The 18,038-nt window shown below is 51.2% G+C and overlaps 6 protein-coding genes across 6 annotated transcripts; 4 read left to right on the forward strand and 2 right to left on the reverse strand.

Annotated features, from left to right (window-relative positions):
- Window positions 1–276: 276 nt before the first annotated feature.
- ASPSYDRAFT_56457 (TBP family protein) lies at window positions 277–1,268 on the forward strand (the record flags this gene model as incomplete). Its single annotated transcript, XM_040849215.1, has 4 exons — window positions 277–563; window positions 628–715; window positions 786–1,200; window positions 1,252–1,268. 4 exons carry the CDS (start codon window positions 277–279, stop codon window positions 1,266–1,268), a joined length of 807 nt encoding a protein of 268 aa, XP_040704863.1.
- Window positions 1,269–1,900: 632 nt separating this feature from the next.
- On the reverse strand, window positions 1,901–3,692 carry ASPSYDRAFT_42907 (NAD(P)/FAD-dependent oxidoreductase). The gene is made up of 3 exons (XM_040846554.1): window positions 3,511–3,692; window positions 2,431–3,415; window positions 1,901–2,350 (listed from the first exon to the last, which is right to left on the reverse strand). The coding sequence occupies exons 1-3, from the start codon at window positions 3,557–3,559 to the stop codon at window positions 2,059–2,061; spliced, it is 1,326 nt and encodes a 441-aa protein (XP_040704864.1). The 5' UTR covers window positions 3,560–3,692; the 3' UTR covers window positions 1,901–2,058.
- Window positions 3,693–3,808: 116 nt separating this feature from the next.
- On the forward strand, window positions 3,809–5,067 carry ASPSYDRAFT_42909 (class I SAM-dependent methyltransferase). The gene is made up of 2 exons (XM_040846555.1): window positions 3,809–3,993; window positions 4,053–5,067. The coding sequence occupies exons 1-2, from the start codon at window positions 3,878–3,880 to the stop codon at window positions 4,954–4,956; spliced, it is 1,020 nt and encodes a 339-aa protein (XP_040704865.1). The 5' UTR covers window positions 3,809–3,877; the 3' UTR covers window positions 4,957–5,067.
- A 2,804-nt stretch (window positions 5,068–7,871) lies between these two features.
- ASPSYDRAFT_56460 (uncharacterized protein) lies at window positions 7,872–9,476 on the forward strand (the record flags this gene model as incomplete). The annotated part of the gene is made up of 2 exons (XM_040849216.1): window positions 7,872–8,296; window positions 8,375–9,476. The coding sequence occupies 2 exons, from the start codon at window positions 7,872–7,874 to the stop codon at window positions 9,474–9,476; spliced, it is 1,527 nt and encodes a 508-aa protein (XP_040704866.1).
- Window positions 9,477–10,376: 900 nt separating this feature from the next.
- On the forward strand, window positions 10,377–13,297 carry ASPSYDRAFT_146391 (uncharacterized protein; the record flags this gene model as incomplete). The annotated part of the gene is made up of 4 exons (XM_040841621.1): window positions 10,377–10,762; window positions 10,843–10,954; window positions 11,012–11,733; window positions 11,794–13,297. The coding sequence occupies 4 exons, from the start codon at window positions 10,377–10,379 to the stop codon at window positions 13,295–13,297; spliced, it is 2,724 nt and encodes a 907-aa protein (XP_040704867.1).
- Window positions 13,298–13,730: 433 nt separating this feature from the next.
- Window positions 13,731–17,830, reverse strand: ASPSYDRAFT_42915 (uncharacterized protein). Its single transcript, XM_040846556.1, has one exon. It carries the CDS (start codon window positions 17,600–17,602, stop codon window positions 14,006–14,008), a length of 3,597 nt encoding a protein of 1,198 aa, XP_040704868.1. The 5' UTR covers window positions 17,603–17,830; the 3' UTR covers window positions 13,731–14,005.
- Window positions 17,831–18,038: the final 208 nt, after the last annotated feature.

Raw genomic sequence — 18,038 nt, forward strand, 5'->3', positions numbered from 1 at the left:
GTCACAACACTCCTGTCGGTCGGGCCTCGTGTCATTTATCATCGTTGTCCTCGGTCTGTTTTGCGTTTGCGAAACGGCTCTCAAGGCAGTGCTTTTGTAGGGGATACATTCGGTTGTCCATCTCCCACAAGGTTTGTTGACTCCTCTATCTTCCGAACACCCACATCTCCTCATCAACACTACTACCAACATGCGACGACAAGCATACTAACTTGCGACAGTCTGCCAGTCTGAACCTCAACTGGTAACAGCTCGAGTAGCTTCTCTTGCGTCACAATGGACTCTCTCACGACCCATCCGGCAAATGCGCAGCAGGCTCGTGCCTTCACTTCCCCGTCATCCCTGTCTTTCCCCGGCGGTACTACCTTTCCTGGCGGTGCGGATTTGACTCCTCCATCCGAGAAAGATCCGAACTTGGCCTCGGGTGCTCAGGGTGTGAACGGGAATGTGAACGGCCAGCAGCAGGGAGCAAATGCCGCAAATGGCAATGGGGTGACGCCCGCTACTCCGGCTGCGACCCCTGGTGCCAGTGCTCCAGGGAGTGGTATCGTGCCTACGTTGCAGTGAGTATACTCTAAGTGTCATTCTTCTGGTCCACCAGAATACTGAACAATGATTGCTCTTAAGAAACATTGTCGCCACGGTCAACCTTGACTGCCGTCTTGATCTGAAGACCATCGCGCTTCACGCTAGAAACGCGGAATACAACCCAAAGGTATTACTTTCCACACCTCCCTGAGTTGGTTATATCAGGGTACAGTGTGGCTGAACTGCTCTTTCTTTAGCGTTTCGCGGCCGTTATCATGCGTATTCGAGAGCCCAAGACTACTGCCTTGATCTTTGCCTCTGGCAAGATGGTGGTTACTGGTGCCAAGTCTGAAGACGATTCCAAGTTGGCTTCGAGAAAATATGCTCGTATTATCCAAAAGCTGGGTTTCAATGCCAAGTTTACGGATTTCAAGATCCAGAACATCGTGGGTTCCTGTGACATCAAGTTCCCTATTCGCTTGGAAGGTCTGGCGAGTCGTCACCACAACTTCAGTTCTTACGAGCCGGAGTTGTTCCCAGGTCTTATCTACCGTATGATGAAGCCGAAGATTGTGCTTCTGATCTTCGTCAGCGGGAAGATTGTCCTAACTGGAGCCAAGGTCCGTGAAGAAATTTATCAGGCCTTCGAGCTCATCTATCCTGTGCTCTCTGGTACAGTTCCCCTTTTTCCGTCGCCTTAACATCTACTAATCCTGGCACTAGATTTCCGTAAGGTCTGAAGAGAAGCGAACCAACCAAAGGCTGGGATAATCTCTCAGGTGCCTTGTTCTCACTTCAAACCCCTGTATTATCAAAAAGTTTTCTTGATCCACGGGCGGTTGGATCTCAACTCTGACCAGCTCCGCGGTTTTTTCCTTCCGAAGTGCATCACGAGTTTTATGCAAGCATCAGTACGGCGTTATAGCGATTCGTTTTCTTTTTTTTGTTTTCGCAGCAACTTCACGTGTTTCACAACTTAGATAGTCGCACACCGCAGGTTGAAAAGGGGGCGGTACTGCGCGCTGGTCGACTGGTTGCCTCCTTCTAATTTTTCGCTTATCTTCAAGCCTATTGGCACTGATGGTCTGACGAGTTGCTTTAATACGCAGTCTTGTCCTGGCCTAGAGTTCTTTTTTTTCCTCGGGGCTCTGAACTATCGTTTAGATTGCCCTTTTTGGTCAATGCGCTGAGTGACAGGTGTTTACCTGGTCGAACAGTAGCATTAGCTTATCATGCAGAAAATAAAACGAGTGAATGTAAAACCTTGGTCCATCGTAATTACATAGAATTCTCAATCGAATATAATGGTGCTGTCTAACGTCCTTTGCAATGTGCCGCTCGCCATTGGTTTTTGGCAAATGATCGACTTAAGGGTGCATATATATATATTCGATAGTTGAACAATGACTGGTCCGTGGTCCATTATATACATACCCTATCAAAACACTACCTTACGCTTTTTCCCAATTTCAACTATATATATCACTAGTACTACCCCGAATACTCCAAATACAATACCCAATACAACAACTATAGCACACCCACCCTCCGCTCCTTCTTCGACTTCGCCAACTCCTCCATCAACAGCAGCCGCTTACTCCCCGAGCGACTCCCGTCTTCCGTTCCCTCGAAGTTATCCTCGTCCATAGCTTCGGGCCACTGCCATAACTCGCGCAGCTCGGGGTCGAGTTTTCCCTCCAGCGCGTCAACCACTTTGTCGCCAATGACGGGGAAGAACTTGTATGCGTGCCCGCTGCCGCCGGTTGCGAGGAAGAGAGACGGATATGTTGGGTGATGGGATACGATGAAGTCGCCTTTGGGGCTGTGGGGAGGTTGGTTAGTTTTGTCGTACTGTGTTTCGGGGCTTGATTAGAGTTCGGCGGGGGGAGGGGGGAAACATACGTATCAGTGTACCAGCAGATACGGGTATCGACGAACGGTCTATTGGCGAAGGTGGGAAGGAGTTGTTTAAGGGCAGCTCTGAAGGCAGATTCGCCCTCGAGCGGGATAGGCGCGCCCTTTTCCGGGAGACTGACCTGCATTTTCTCGCCGGTGGATGTTGAGCTCGGTACTGTGACGGCCTTGGGGTTGTGGTAGCCGTAAGCGTGGCGAGCGATTTTGAGGAGGTTGTTTCGGGGCGGGATGATGAAGATGCCGGTTGCAAAGTTCAGGATTGTAGGCATATTCTCGAGGAGGCGCTGCTCCTCGTCTGAGATGCGCATGTAAGCGATTGCTTGACCCGTTGAGACGGCGCGGCCGCGTAGGTCGATTAGCGAGGCTGTCCAGGCGCCCGTTGCGAGGATGACGAGATCGGCGGTGATGGTTTCCTTTTTGTCGTTGTTGAGGACGACGCCGGTTACGGTGCGGTTGTCTTTGGGAGAGAAGAGGAGCCGAGAGACTTCGCCTGTCACGAAGTGGACTTTGCCCTCCTTGTCGAGCCTCTCCTTTGCGAAGCGCACACCTGCTTCTGCGTCTGCCCACCCGGAGCTCCAGTTCACATAGCCGCCTGCGACATTGAGGGTTTCGCCGTATGCTGGGGCGGCGCGGAGAACGTCTGCCTTTGTCGGTAAGAACTGGGCTTCCTCACCGAGTTGCGTGACGTTGTGGTAGGATTTCGTCGTGTAGTCTTTCGCCGTGGAGTCTCCGTCGGGGTAGACGAGCAGAAGGCCGTTTTGGGTGTATCGGCCCTCATGGCCCCATTCAGTGCGGCGCCAGAGGTCAGTTGCTTGGGCTGCGAGTTTCGAGTATGTGGGATTGGAGTAGTCGGCTCGTATAATCCGGGATGTGTCAACGGAAGAGCCGTGCGGGTTGGGGATTGTAGGCGACGCTTCGAGGAGGGTGATTTTGCTGTTCGGGTGACGATTGGACAGGGACTGGGCCGTAGATACTATGCGATGTCAGCTCCAATTCATAAATCATAGGAATGAGAAGGTATCTATGAAAGGGAAGAATTGTACTCCCACAATGGGTTCTCCGACTCACATCCGAAAACCCCTCCTCCGACAATCAGAATATTCTTAGGGAGCGCCATTGCGTGCAGGGTATATGAAACTCGAGATGTTTAAAAGACTGGTACCGCTCCCCTCCAGAGAAACTTGCTTTCCGGGGTCGTGGAGAGTGCGAATCGAGAATGAGGAGGTTCCGCTCCGAAATGTCGGCCGACCCCAAGATATGGACTGATTCTCCAGGGAAAAAAAAATTGGCGCCGATGATAAGCCGAAGCTTGGCTTTCTCCGGCATCGGGCCGCAGCATCACATTGCCTATTCATACCCATTCGCCTTCTTTGAGCCGCTCGCAAAACCAATAACACAATTGTTTTCCCAGACATTACAGTTGTGCACTCCAACCATGAGCGCATCCAGGGCAGGACGAAGCGCCCTGAAAGCAGCCAAAGGGCCGGCTGCTGCTCCATCGCAAACAACCAAAACCCCAAAGCCCAGCGCGGCATCATCACAACGCACAAGGTTAGCAAACTTCCAACACAAAATCAAGATAGATATGGCTAGCTAAACAAGGAAACTAGTCCACCGCTCCCCAAACGAGCAAACCCGCATCTGTTAAATCTCAATGCCACACCAGGAACCCAGGCGACTCATCGCGTGCCCCCAAGGGCAATGACCATTCTCGGCGTCAGCGTCCTCGCCATGAGCACCTACTGCGGGTATCTATACACCTCGTACCGCCGCGAAGTTGCGCAGGCCCAGTCTATGGCCGTACCAGAGGACGTATCAGACCGGTATAACCATACAGCGGGGACATTCGACGCCGACGTCGAGATGTCGGAGAAACTAATGCGCTTGGGCGCGAAACGCCGCGAGCTTGTACAGCGGGCGAGAGGGGATGTGCTGGAGGTTAGTTGCGGAACAGGCAGGAATATAGAGTACTACGAGCTGGGCGAGAAAAGGACGGTCGACGAGAAAGGGCGAGCTGGGGTGCGAGGGTGCCGGTCTGTTACGTTTGTGGATTTGAGTCCGGAGATGGTTGCGATTACGAGGAAGAAGTTTGAGAGGCTGCATCCTGGGTTTGCTGGGACGGGGAGAGTTGAGTTTCGGGCGCAGGACGCGAGGGACGTCTCTCCTCCTCGACCGCATGCCCAGGGGCAAGGGCAGGGTGGGTATTATGACACTATTGTGCAAACTATGGGACTGTGCTCGATGCCGGACCCTGCGGGGGCCCTGAAGCATTTGGGGACAATTACGGAACCGCAGCAGGGACGCATCCTGCTGATCGAGCATGGTCGGTCCCATTACGACTGGCTGAATCGCGTATTGGATAACCTGGCTCCTGCACATGCGGACCGGCATGGGTGCTGGTGGAACCGGGATATCGGGCAGATTATTCACGACAGTGGGTTGGAGGTTGTTGAGGAGCAGCGATGGCATTTTGGAACGACGTGGAGATATGTGTTGCGGCCAAGTCGTCATTAGACGATCCGGACCGTCTTGTCTCACCCTCTACGGAGTGTGTTTTCGATAGATGTATATTATTCGTCTCTGTACTACTAGGATTATACCCATATGACATGGTTCAAGCCAATTATCTAGACCTTGCGCAATGCGCATTTATCGGATGCGCGTTGGAGTACCCGTGCGCATATCATGATATTATTTTGCATGTAGATATATAAACTATGAGGTCAAAGTTGTATTCTGCTCTGGGTCCTCCTTTTCATGCGGGGTAGGCTATATTGCAGATGACACAATCTGAGATTAGACGGAGTAAGAATCGACTGTAGATCTGTTTGAAAGTACGTACTACGGGTATGTCATCAATGATCAACTGGTGGCTGGGGCGTGTCTCAAGGTGTTCGTGATTGATGGTGCAAACTCGAGCGAATGTTGAAGGACTTGGCAAATTGTTAAGCTCTTGCACTTTAGCGCCTCCACTGACCGTGTCTGTGTACTCCATCGATGGTGAAGGGGTCATTTCCTATTCGGGTATATATTCGTATCGCGTCGGGAGTCATGAGGTCACCTAAGATCAAGCCCCTCATAAGGTCGACGACACAGGGAAGAGGTCTCAAAGCAACTTGGTTCTGCAATATTGATTGGGAGGTACGTCGAATAAAGCTTAGGCCGCATGCTCGGCTAGTCTTCATGTTATGCTTATCCAGCGTCGGGGATTTCATCGGTGAGAGCTGGAAAAAGTTGAGAATGATTCATGCATGCAGGAGATCCTCAAGTACGGAGTATACGATTACGGAGTCTCCCGTGTCCCGAACTCCCATCGAAGCAAACCTTCGAGCCAACCCAGGTTTACAGTTACAGGGGCCAGCAGAGACTATTGTTGTTCTGCATCACCACTTCAACAACCTTTGGGTTAGTGAGGGGCAAACGCGCTGTCACTGGGCAACAGAGACAGGGATGGTTCCTTGGAAGCCGATGTTTGATTGCCAGAAATTATGTCTCGACTGTCGAGGATGTTTATCTGGTTGATTGATCATTGATCCCTTGCCGGGAGTGATACATCTAATGCATGGGGAAGAAACACCTGCAGATTACAGCAGCGCAGACGCGTCGCGAACCCACATAGCAACACCCTGTGCCCAGGCGACGGGCGAGCATGATGTGTACATATTTCTTTGTACATTTTTGTATACAACTCCGCTCGCGCCTGCCTCAGTGGATCGTGGACGGGACCGAAGGCAAAGGCTGCCACCGCCTTGGGACGTTCCGATTGCGAGGAGGATTCAAGCGGATGCCACCCGTGGGCTATCTTGAGCTCTCGACAACGGCATCAGCCCCGCTAAATCCAGCATGATTGGCGGACGCACGACAAACGGTGACGCGAGGAACGATTTCCTGTGGGCTCAAACGGGGCTGGGTGGGGAACCAGCTGGGATTAGCCTGGTTTTTAGTCTCATTCCATTGCTGTTCGGGGCTAGTGCATAACTTGAGAGCTTGGGAATTTATTCATCGCCTCTTCGCGGTGGACAACGGACCCGACCATGGAACGCCCTCGGCGATGAAGTAATAATGCAAGCTGCTTGTGCTGAACTTGAAGCGATGTCTTTGTTCAGAGCTTCCCGGGGCTGACCAGTCACAAACACCGGAAGTAATCGAACTCTACCGGAGCCTGTAGCCTTGTGCGTAGTTGGAGCCTTGGGGGGGGGGTTGCAGCGACGACAGATCACCCCTCCATCACGAAACAAAGATCCGTGGCACAAACAAGATCCAAGCGGCTCACGCGAGAGTCGGTGAGCGCAGTCTCAAGCAGGCATCCTTGAGAGCGTCTACTTAGTGGGAGTCTATCAAGTCGGCCATCCTTGGAGGTCGCGTTGTTTGTTTCTCTATCAGAAAATTTCTGCGTAGCAGCCCAGCAACCAAGCGAAGCTGCAGCAGGAGCCTCCCGATTCGCTTCTTTGTTTCTCCATCATCGAAACCATGCAGAGAACCTTAGTTGATCATGGATCCGGCCCTCCAATCGCAGCACGGCCTAATTGGCCCGGTCGTCATACCTGGAATCTTAGACACATGGCTGGTCCCACCGTACTTTTTTTTTTGCCTTTGGGTGGATTTTGCCATGGCGACCTCCTGAGTTCGAGGTATAGTGGCGGGCGCAAAGAGCAAGTGCTCTCATGGACGGCGTCAGCGACCAGCGGTGTGCGATATTTCCCCGAGTATTCACTCTGAGCCGCCCTGAGTTTCCCTGAGTGCCATAGACGGTGTAGACGGTGTCGACTACAGACTGTAGCGACTCTAGCTCGGCGACACTGCGAATTTCTGGGTTGTGCTCTCCCGGCGACGGCATTCCTGAACCCACCCGTATCGGACCAATAACCGCCACCCTAAAACATTCCGATTCCCGCCTCTCCCAACGAGCCTGGAAAATGGACAACGGGGAAAAAGAAAAAAATTAGGAACAAAAAAAAAAAAATAAAAGAGAGAGAGAAGGCGAGGGTGCCTCGAAAGCCAACGGTCGACTAGACATTTCTCTTACTGGCCTCATTATTCATGGGAAGTTTGTCTCGTTGCTGACCCTGTCTCGCCCATCTCCGCTGTCAGTCGTCACTCTACAGTCTCCCGTCCCAGAGTTGTCTCCCCCTTCCATCCATCCATCCTCCCATTCCCTCCTGTCTCAGTCCCCAATCCATCTTCCCTCCTCTTCCCTCCCACCTCCCCCTGTGTTATTAGTATCAATATCTTTTACCTTATCCTTATCCTTTTTATTACTATTATTATTTATTATTCATCTCCGGATACACTTTCCTTATTATCTAGACTGTTGCCTGTGTTTTGTTTAGTCTGCTTGTACTTTCTGCCTGTTTGATCTACTATATCCCGACTCCTATTATTCCGCTTCCCTCCGCCTCTACCACGCGCCTCTCTTTCCCATCCACATCATGCCCTACAATACTCGTCGCAAGTCCTTGTCTCTTCCGCTACTGGGCATTCACCTTCCAAACACATCTCGTCGCTCTCCTTCAACCTCAAAACCGGTCCACGCGACCGACGAGAACACTCCTCCTTCCAAAAAGGTAAAGAGATCGCACGACTCGGCCTCTTCGTCGCCAGAGCCTACAGAACATGGCACAAACACCAAACGACAGACGAATACTGTTCGCCCGTCTGGTCGTCGTACGACGCTGGAACAAACACCTCCTTTATCGCCCTCTGACGGCGGTGTCGCGCCCAAGATCGACCTCGAAGGGATCAACGACGACATCGTGGTTGGTGTGATTGAGCAGTTGGAAAAGACCGCCAATCGCCCTCACCTGGTCAAAGAGCTGGCTGCGGTTCTCATCACCTTCAACGACAGTGTGGCGAAGTGAGTCTCAATTCCCCTTTCATTTTGTCATTTTCATACGCCGTGAATAAAACTAACCGCTATCCTTTCTTGCGACAGTTCTGCAAACCCTGCTGCCCTACTCTCCTCCCGTCTGAGCGCTTACATGAAGCGCCCATGGACCGCGCTAGCGCCGTGTCCTTTGGCGAAGGAGCTCATTCCGATACATCCTCGCAAGGTGTATTACTATCTCACAACCCATGCTCGCCAGCCTATACCTGAGAGTTCCGACGATGTCACTATACCCGGTATCGAAGGCAAAGCGCCGACGCCTAGCGTATCCAGTGTCGACGACGACGAGGATTCTCTGGGGCGGCAGCGCTCTCCAAGCCCCGAGGTTGATTTGTCTTCTCCTGATTTCGAGGAAGGAGACATTGACTTGGATGCCTGTGGCGGATCAGGTAGCGCGAGACATAGCCCGGAATTCCCTGACCATCGCCACACGCGCGTGGTTCACTCACATCGCGCGGCTTCTCCACCGTTGGAGGGCGATGAGAAGGAGTTTACGCAAACGGCTAGCGCTGTTCGCGAGCGGGCCTCCGAGCAAAAAGCCAGCCAACTTGCGCAAGCTAAGGGCGGATACTCGGCCCTCACAGAGGCACTCCAAGGGTTGGACGACATGAGTATGAGCATCTCGGGAACACCTGTTGATGGCAGCCCTCTCTCCTCCCTCGGGGACGATCAAAGTCAGGATAATTACTTTTCCTCCGAGGACCATGAATCGCATTCCTCTGCCCAAGAACAGCTGCAACAGCAGGATCTTGATGATGAAACAGCTGCAACTGCCCTGTTCGGTACCTCTCCTTCACCTTCACTCACATCCGTTGCCTTGTCCGTCTCGTCTGGCACGAGTGCGGCTTCGGATGATGGTTCGGATATTGAGAGCGGGCCCGGTTCTCTCGGAAATGCTCCGCGCATCGCTCTTCCGGAAGATCCGAGCCTGGCGCGTATGTCGACACTCAAGAGGTCAATAGATATGCTGGATGATGAAATACCTGACCTAGACATGGGAATGGCGGATCTCGCAGAGGACAAAGTAGCTGTGAATGCTATGATGCCTCTGAACCTCTCGTCTGAGATGGTTCTCGACTCTTGGCGGGAGTTACAAAGCCCGGAAAGTGTGGACGTCGACGAACTCGATGAGATGTTCGGCGAGATCTAACCGCCGCGTTCTTTATCAATACTCTGCTCAGAGCCCTCCACTCTGATCATCTCCGCTCATGACACAATTTGACCTTTCTTGAGACGAAAACATACCGCTCTCTCGACATGCGATCTGTCTGATTTAATGTTATATTTGTTTAATCTTGCGTTGTTGTCTACGCAGCTGCGTTCAATTCTTGTGGCGGGTGCCCATCTTTCGCTTGTACATATAATTTGCTCACCCCTCTCTCACTTGATTCCCAATATGCCTTGTTCTGATTATGATACATACTTGGTCGGTTATGGTCTTGGCGGTTCTTTTTATTTGGCGTGGTGAAAAAGCAATGCTGCTTACGCAAGAGGGAAAAGCTGGAGGGGGATACATTACAACAGAAGAAAACGTTTTAAGATTTTAAGATGATTATCCAATACCGATGGGTACAGTCCCGAGTAATGCCAAAATTAGCTCAAAGTAACGGTGTCTGCACGCCTTAGCCATTCGTCGTTCGCTGCTATCTTCTCTGGATCCGCAGTGCCTGGCCAGTGGCCAGTGGTCAGTGCCTGAGGCGGATGTGATGCTGACGTAAGGGCGATGTATCGCTTCGGCTTCGGCTGTGGCAATCAACTTTTTGGTACTACTCCTCAAATTTTGGGGAACTCGATTGCTTCAACTGTCTACCTCTCGCTTCAGGTTGTTGAGGTGGTTGTGCACCAATCCGCTCTTTAGGTTGGGTGTTTTGTGAGTTTACTGACTTGTGTGTTCCATCTCTCCCTTGTACTTGGCTGGCCCTAGGCGCAATGCGAATCGCTTTATGAGTTCGATCTTATAATCGCTCTATGCCTATTATCACAACCATCTATCCATCTCTAATATTGTCTTCAATCAGATACCCAATACCTATCAGGGTTTCATAACCCCATGGAAAGGCCATCCGGTCTCCCGCAGGCGGAGGGAAATGCACAGGGCGGCCAACGTCTTCTGCAGCCGCAGTCCAACGGCCATCCCAACATTGTTCCAGTTTCTAATCCTCCAGGCCCGCCTGGGTCAATCCTACAAGCCTCACGAGTACCACCGCGCAATGCCACAATTACCGGAAGAAAGCAAATGTCTAGTAGCAACAAAGTCGCCATACCCCGCCAACGGTCCGGGAATGCCCCTCGTTATAGTCGCCGTGTACCCTTGGCATGCGAAACATGCAGAATGCGCAAAACGAAATGCAGTGGCGACACCCCAATTTGCAGACAGTGTTTGGAATTAAGAGTCGACTGTCGGTACCCAGTTTCATGGCGCGAGCGAATGGAAGGGTTTGTCTCTCCCATCTTACCTCCCTGGGTACCCCGCATATTTTGCGCCATGATAACTGACTGTTGGTTGCTTGGTATAGACAACTCGCACAACTTTCGGCCAAGTCGAATCACTATGAGAACCTTCTCCGTGAGATTAACCAACTTGTTGACGGCCGGATGTCAGAGCAGATTAAGCATACTCTTGATAAAGTTTGTGTTGTTCGTCTTGCCTTCCGTGGTCTCGCTTGCTGACTTGCGATTTTCTAGTACGCCGAACCTGGGAACGAACCCTCGAGCGACCAGCTATCTACGAACTCGGCGTCTGCTGTTGATGAAGAGCCCGGGGCTGATTCGGAGAGTCTGCCGTCTTCTATTGGGTCATTAGATGCGATCGACCGTGTGGATGAGGATCTGAATCGCAGCCCACATGCCCGAGCTACAGGATATATGGGAAAGAATTCAGAGGTTACCTGGCTGCAACGATTAGGTAGGGAGACCGACCATCGTGCGCGCAACTTACCAGGGCCAGCCGAACCCCAGCCAGATCGCAAGTTCTCCATCCATTCCGTGAATTATCATTTGGACGATGTGGACATAACGCCTCCTGGACCCGTGCACCTTTATTGGGTGCCTCCTCGGAATATTGCAGACAAGCTCTTTGAGGATTACCTCGAAACAGTCCATCCTGTTTTCCCTATCATCAGCCGGCCACTCTTTTCTGCGCAGTTCAGAAAATTCTTCGATAATTCGGCGCGACCAGGTGATAAGTGGCTGGCCATTTTGAACCTGATTTTTGCCATATCATCCTACCATGCTCACCTTATGCTGGCGCCCTGGCGCGGCGATGACCGTGATCACTTCGTTTACCTGGCCAGGGCCCGGGCTCTGAGTATGAACAGTGATTCCATCTTCACTCACCCTGATCTCCAGCAGGTGCAGGTGGAGGCTTTAACGGCGTTTTACCTACTTTCAACCGATCAGATCAACCGGTATGTTTACGTATCACAAGTTTTTTAAGGGGGTTTTCAGCTGAACTGATGAAATTTTAGAGCGTGGAGAATTGCATCGTTAGCTCTCCGGTCCGGCATATCTCTTGGTTTGAATCTCAGGAACACCAGCGAAATTACCTCCGGTGCATCCAAGGAAGCTCGATATAGGGTTTGGTGGTGTCTTTACACCTTTGAACATTTGCTTGGGATAATGACGGGACGTATGACGGGTATCTCGGATGGTATTTGCACGACACCGATGCCACTTCCTGTGGACGAGGACCGGTTCCAAGACCCAGCCATTGCAGAGCTGCTCGGTAGCCTAGAGCTTCGTCAAAACCGCGTGGAATCAGCCCTGGCGAGCTGCTTTGTTCGGCAGATGCCCTTGAACACACAACCTGGTCGAGAGGCGCAAAATAAAACGAAGACTCAAGACGCCTCGCGCTTGACAAGCTTACCACCGAGCACCTCTCTTTTCTTCCTGTACTTCGTCGACCTCGGGGTTATTACTCAGGAGATCGTTAACCGGGTCTACTCCCTCGATTGTATCATGACACCTTGGAGTCAGATCGAGAATCGCATTGGAATGCTTCGCATGAGGGTTGAGCGTTGGTATACAAATCTCCCTGAAGCTTATGATTGGACCCGAAGCGATGAGCGGAGCCCAGAAATGCTCCGAGCGAGTCTCTGCCTCGCCTTCCATTACTACAGCGCGCGCATCACACTGGGTCGGCCCTGCTTGTGTCGCCGCGATGTCCGATCATTAAACTCTCCCAATCAAGCAAAATCCTTCAATCACGAGATGTCAGTGGCGGTCCTTGAGGCTGCACAGCGACTAATTGGTCTGCTCCCCGATGAGCCTGACGCCTCGCGCATCTACCAGCTCTGCCCATGGTGGTGCATCCTACACTACCTCATGCAAGCTACCACCGTTCTGCTTCTCGAACTCTCTTTCGGTAGCATCCACATACCCCAGGAAGAGAAGAACATACTCGAGGTTGCGAAGAAGGGAATCCGCTGGCTTCACGCCATGTCCCAGTCCAGCCTTGCTTCAAGACGTGCTTGGGAAATATGCGATGGGAACTTCCGCCGCCTCGCCGTCGGTTTGAAATTCGACGTGAGCGATATTCCAACCGCCGATTACCAGTCCGATCTCAACGACTGCACACAACAGCAACAGCAAGAGTCTCAGCAGCCGCAGTCACAACCTCCACAGAATAATGCCAACCCTCCTATCGCCACAATGGCTACTCAGTTCCCATCTCTTGCATCCTCCACGCCCGTCCTCAACGCCTCAACCCCAGACGGTATCCAACAAATACCTCAACCATCTTTCCAAGATCCGTCGAAAACAACAGCAGCAACAAAAAGTTTCCAGCAACCTCCAGTTACCACACCTTTCTTCACCGCCCCGCGCACTGAAGATTCCTTCCTCTTCGGCGGTCTTAGCAGCCCTTCCAGCGGAACTCCCAACGACACGTACTTCCCCTACGACCCTATCACTGGCGAGTTCATCCAGTCTTTCTTTCCAAATTCAAATGTGGAAGAGCCGTGGACTGGTTAGTTCAGTTGCAGTCTACATCTTATCATGTCATATTTCCGATGTACTTTCGGGCCTTTTCCTTTCTTTCTTTTGCACCTGGTTCGGGATATAATTAATGGTTTTTATTCCTGTGTAGGAAAGAAAGGCCTTTTGGGAGGTGTTCTCTTATATATATTATATACAATATCTGACCGCTGGCCGGCGAGATGAAGGTGCTTCCTGGCGTCTCTAGCTGTGCTGTTTTTCTTTTCTTTTCTTTTCTTTTTTTTTTCAAGACTATCAGTGCTTCTAGTAAGTACCTAGTTTGTATTTGTAACTACTTTATTATTACGATTATCGTGGAAGACAAGTGCTAGAACAACACATTTTGAGCATGGCAGATTACTTTCATGGTTAAGGACTGCTTGTTCTTGATGCTGAGTAGTAGTTGCTCTTGCTCGGTAGTGAATTGCCAGTCATTCGCAGGACCAGTGCCCTAATTGTTCCAACTACAAAGTCCTTCATCTTAAAAGACGGACGTTTGTTGCGCCTCGCTGGGTATCCTATATATACAATATTATTCTATTCTATCTCCTCATCTATGATACAATGCAGGGTATATATATATCGTATAGTACAAGCCCTCCCTAGAAGACTAAGAGTCCCGTACCAGAAACGGGAGAAGAATGTCCTTTTCTCAGACTCGTTTTAGTTCGTGATCACACTCTCTGTTGATCTTGAGAGCTCGTCTCAGTGATGACGCTGAGCGAAAATGATCGGCCGTGCCAGTGCCTGACGAGCAACTTGTTTCGCCGACTCTTTGTCTCTTTCCTCTTCCTCTCTCTTCTCCCTCCTCTCTCTCCCTTTAGCTCTCCGGAACCTTCTCATCTCGGCTTTCGTTAAAGGCTCCCCCCCCTTCTTCATTTCCACTTCCTTCCTTCTCCTCTGTCTTTCCCTGACGCGCCATACCCTTCTCTCTCTCTCTGCTTGCCGGGATTTCTTCAGCTCCTTTCTTGTTCTAGGATCCCGCGACCCCTTCGCTTTCTCCCACTTAACTCGCCGGCTTTTCCTTCTCTCCTCGCTGGCAATACGCATTTTTGCTATCTCGCTCTTCGTCCTAGGCACCCAGTTCGAGACCCGTGTTGTTAACGCCGTCTTCAACGAGACGTTCCCTCTCAACTCGACTCTTAGTCTTCGACGCCGTTCCCGTCGTTCCTTCTTCGACTTTCGGTAGCGTGTGTAGATTTTTTGGCCGACCTCATGGGCTATTTCGGCACCGTTCATGTTGAGGGCCTCGAAGCGTTTTGCGCAGAAGATGAGGGTCCCTTCTGCGTGCATTTTTCGTTCCTCGGGGAGAAAGGTTGGCTCTGGGGCTGGGGATGGTGATTGGATTGAGATGGAATGATTTTTGTCTGCGATGGGGATGGGTGGGAGATGATCAGAATGGTCATCGGATTGGTGAGCTGTTGTGGCCTCTGAAGTTGACTTTGATTTCATCTCAGATACAGCATCATCGTACTCCTGAATAGCCGCCTGGGCGAGGATTCTCACTGTGTTCGGGTTCGGAAACACCAATTTCTCCTGGAGATGCCGGGTGTACTTGGCGTCGAAATTGGGGTCGCCTTTTCGGAAGTCTCGTGTTGCCTTTGTGTAGAAGCGAGTAATGCCGCCTCGAACCATACGATTGATTTCCGGCGAGGTGTGGCTTACACAGAAGCGCTCATAGATGTTGCGAGCAGCTAGAGATCCCTTAGTCTCGGCGACTGCGGAGAGAATGACGTTAAATGCTGTAGAAGGGATGTAGGGAAGGCGGTACATAGGGGCATGCTCAGGTTCGACAACAGTGTCAAGGATTTCGTGTAGAGAAGGAGAGGACAAGTGATGGAAGATGCGCGTGAAGCTGATAAGGGTATTCGCTTGGAAACGAGAGTCGCTTCGTGTGCGCCAAGGGATCTCGTCAAACTCGCCGAATAAGATGCGGTAGAGAATTTTCTTTGCTTCCGCAAGGTCCGTTTCGGGGTCACCGGCGGTCGTATGTGTCGGATCAGATGATTGCCGCAGGGACAAGGAATGATCAAGGCGGATAATCTCTGCAACTATGGAGGCGATGTTGTTATGTGACCAAGATTTGAGTCGATGGTCGCGCATGTACTTTAGTAACGGGACGGCATCGTCCCAATGATGCATTGCAATGCGGTAATTTAGAAGCGCGCGAAGCGTGTTGACAGAGACAGGCTCAGTGAGTTCTCGTATGACTGCTTCGCCAATAGGATTGTTCTTGGTAGCGGCTGCGAATCGTAAGAGTGAAGGTGCTAGGGCCTGATTCCCGTATGCGCTCATGGGCACCGTAGGCCCGTCAACATCATTTGACAATAGCAACCATTCGCCGAATGCAAACGCCCGAGACGTAGTGATCAGATCAAATAGATGAGCAATCGTGACGAGGGAGAGGTGTGGGTTTGACGAGCTGAGAGATCCCGGGGATGTAAAGCTGTCGAGTTCTTGGAAAGATAGGGCTGCATTAGCGTTTCCCACGTGTGACGAGAAAAATTCATCAACACGTTGCATTTTGCAGGCGTCCATCACGTTCTGCAACATGGCAAACAGGCGCAAGGCAGTTCCACAGAACCCTTTTGAAGAGTGATAATTTAGATTATATGCCATGAAGCCGGTAAAGGCTGTTGTTTCATCGTAAAGTTGTGACGGGTAAAGTTTCCCAAGTGAGTTTTCCTCCACAGTGCACATACCGTTATTCCATGGCGGAACAACGTGAGGAGTTAGTTTGAGAAAACCATCAAACAGCTGGGGATCAGCTTCCGGGGCTAGCCCGCCAGATTCCATTATACGGGCAATAAACCAGTTAACCCGTTTAGTTGTCGGCAGAAACTTGGAATTGGACGTCGTAGGGGGCACAATGGCAAATTTGAGATTACTGATGTCGCGGAGGAGCTGATTTGCAAGAGTGCCTCCGTTACCCAGTCCCATATGAGCTAGGTTGGGTAAATTGTCCAACAATGCTGTAGCAACTTCAACACTGATGGTCCGTCTACCTAATCCGTGAAAAGGAGAAGGGGCCCCAGCCCGGTTTGGCGGTTCGGGTTTGATAACAGCTGGATCGGGCGAAGGCCACGTTGTGATATTTCGGTCTATCCTGGTGTTACGTAGTGATTTTTCGTCGCGGAGAAGAGGCGTCCAGCTCTGAAAGTTCCAGCTTTTTCGGATCGATTGGTTAGTTAGCCAAACTCCTTCGTTGATATGGCCATGTTCAACGCAGCACCAGAGTATGAACTCCAACCAGATCTCGTGCCCAAGTTCCTTGATACCGATCTTTGCTGGGATGAATGGTGCCTCTTTTCCGGCGGCCGCAGCTTCCGCCGCAACCTCAGCTTCGTGCACTAGCCAGGCAGCATCTGAGAGGACATCCATAATATGTGAAGAAAGTAGATGCATCCCAGGCGGGCGATATGTAGCCTGATGGATATCCGGAGTAGCATACTTGTAAACGCGTTCGGAGACAAGGCCAGAATGATGAAGCCGCGCAAGGATGCGATACACGATGGACATAGCCAGCTTAGATTCGGCCGGGGAAGCGTCCACGGCATCAAGGATTATTGAGCCTAAACTTGTCCAGATTTGACCCATAAGCAACATATAGTAATCCCGATCGAGTGGACGGTATGTAATCGCATCCAAACGGTCAAGTCCAATGATTCTTGTAGCTTGCGACGCCTGTGGGTGAGGTGGGATATCGTTATCAGTGAGCTGGTCAAGCGAAAGTCCGGAACTTGACGCCCGGTCTTCTATAACTCCATGTTTATGATGAGAAGCTCCCTTAACTGCCTCTGCCGCGTCCGCTAATCTGCCGAGTGCCTCATACACGGTCGACCACTTCTTCGCTTTGAAACCAAGATGCGCTAGAAGGTCCCGTTTCAGTTCCTTCCGCGCAGTACTGAGATGGTGAGCCAACTCAATAGTCCTCGTAAAGGAATATCTAGTCATTAAAGAAGCTGCTTCATGGGTCGAACGTGCCGGATGCATCGCTGCATCTCGCGAGATTAACGAAAGGTATTCGTAAAGCAACTTTTTGAAGCGTATAGATCTCCTCCCTTGTGACTGTGGAATGGGCCATTTTGGAGATTTGAGACAACCAATTGCTTTCAAAACCCCAGAATTGAAGACGCGGCCTTTAACCGGGCGCTTGACGCCAACGGAGTATTGATTGTTCCATTGTAGCCTCCAACCGACACGAGGAGTTGTTGACGCGCGAGACGAGGCGGCGAAAGGAGGATGTAAGGAAGACCGGCACTGCAGACACAGGAAGCGGGCTGGATACAGGTAGCTTGTCATGACACGACAGAGAAGTCAAGGGCGAGCGTAAGGTGGTCCAAATCTCGGTGTCGCCGTCGGAGTGATGCTCTGTTGCGCATGTCTAACACTTGACTAGATGTTGCATTCCTGGGCAATACGACGGGCGACAGACTTTGGTTCAGAGTTTACCCTGATGGTCTGTAAAGTCGCATAGTAAGGGAAAAGATCGAATGCGTCGTTCTTTCGCAACGGTGGGTTTGATGGGCATGTCCAGGTTTGTCCATCTCGGTTTCTTTCGCTTTTTTGGACATTGAAAATCAGGATGACTCATCAGGAGTGCAACCAATCAGCCACTCCCAGTTATCATTAGTATTGTTGCCTCAGGCATTAATTTATTTACCAGATACAAATGATTGGGACATCATGTCGTCCGTTGAATATACTCCAGACTATAGGGCAGAACAGACACTGAACA

This window comes from Aspergillus sydowii (genome assembly GCF_001890705.1).
Source record: "Aspergillus sydowii CBS 593.65 unplaced genomic scaffold ASPSYscaffold_3, whole genome shotgun sequence".
NCBI classification, from domain to species: domain Eukaryota; kingdom Fungi; phylum Ascomycota; class Eurotiomycetes; order Eurotiales; family Aspergillaceae; genus Aspergillus; species Aspergillus sydowii.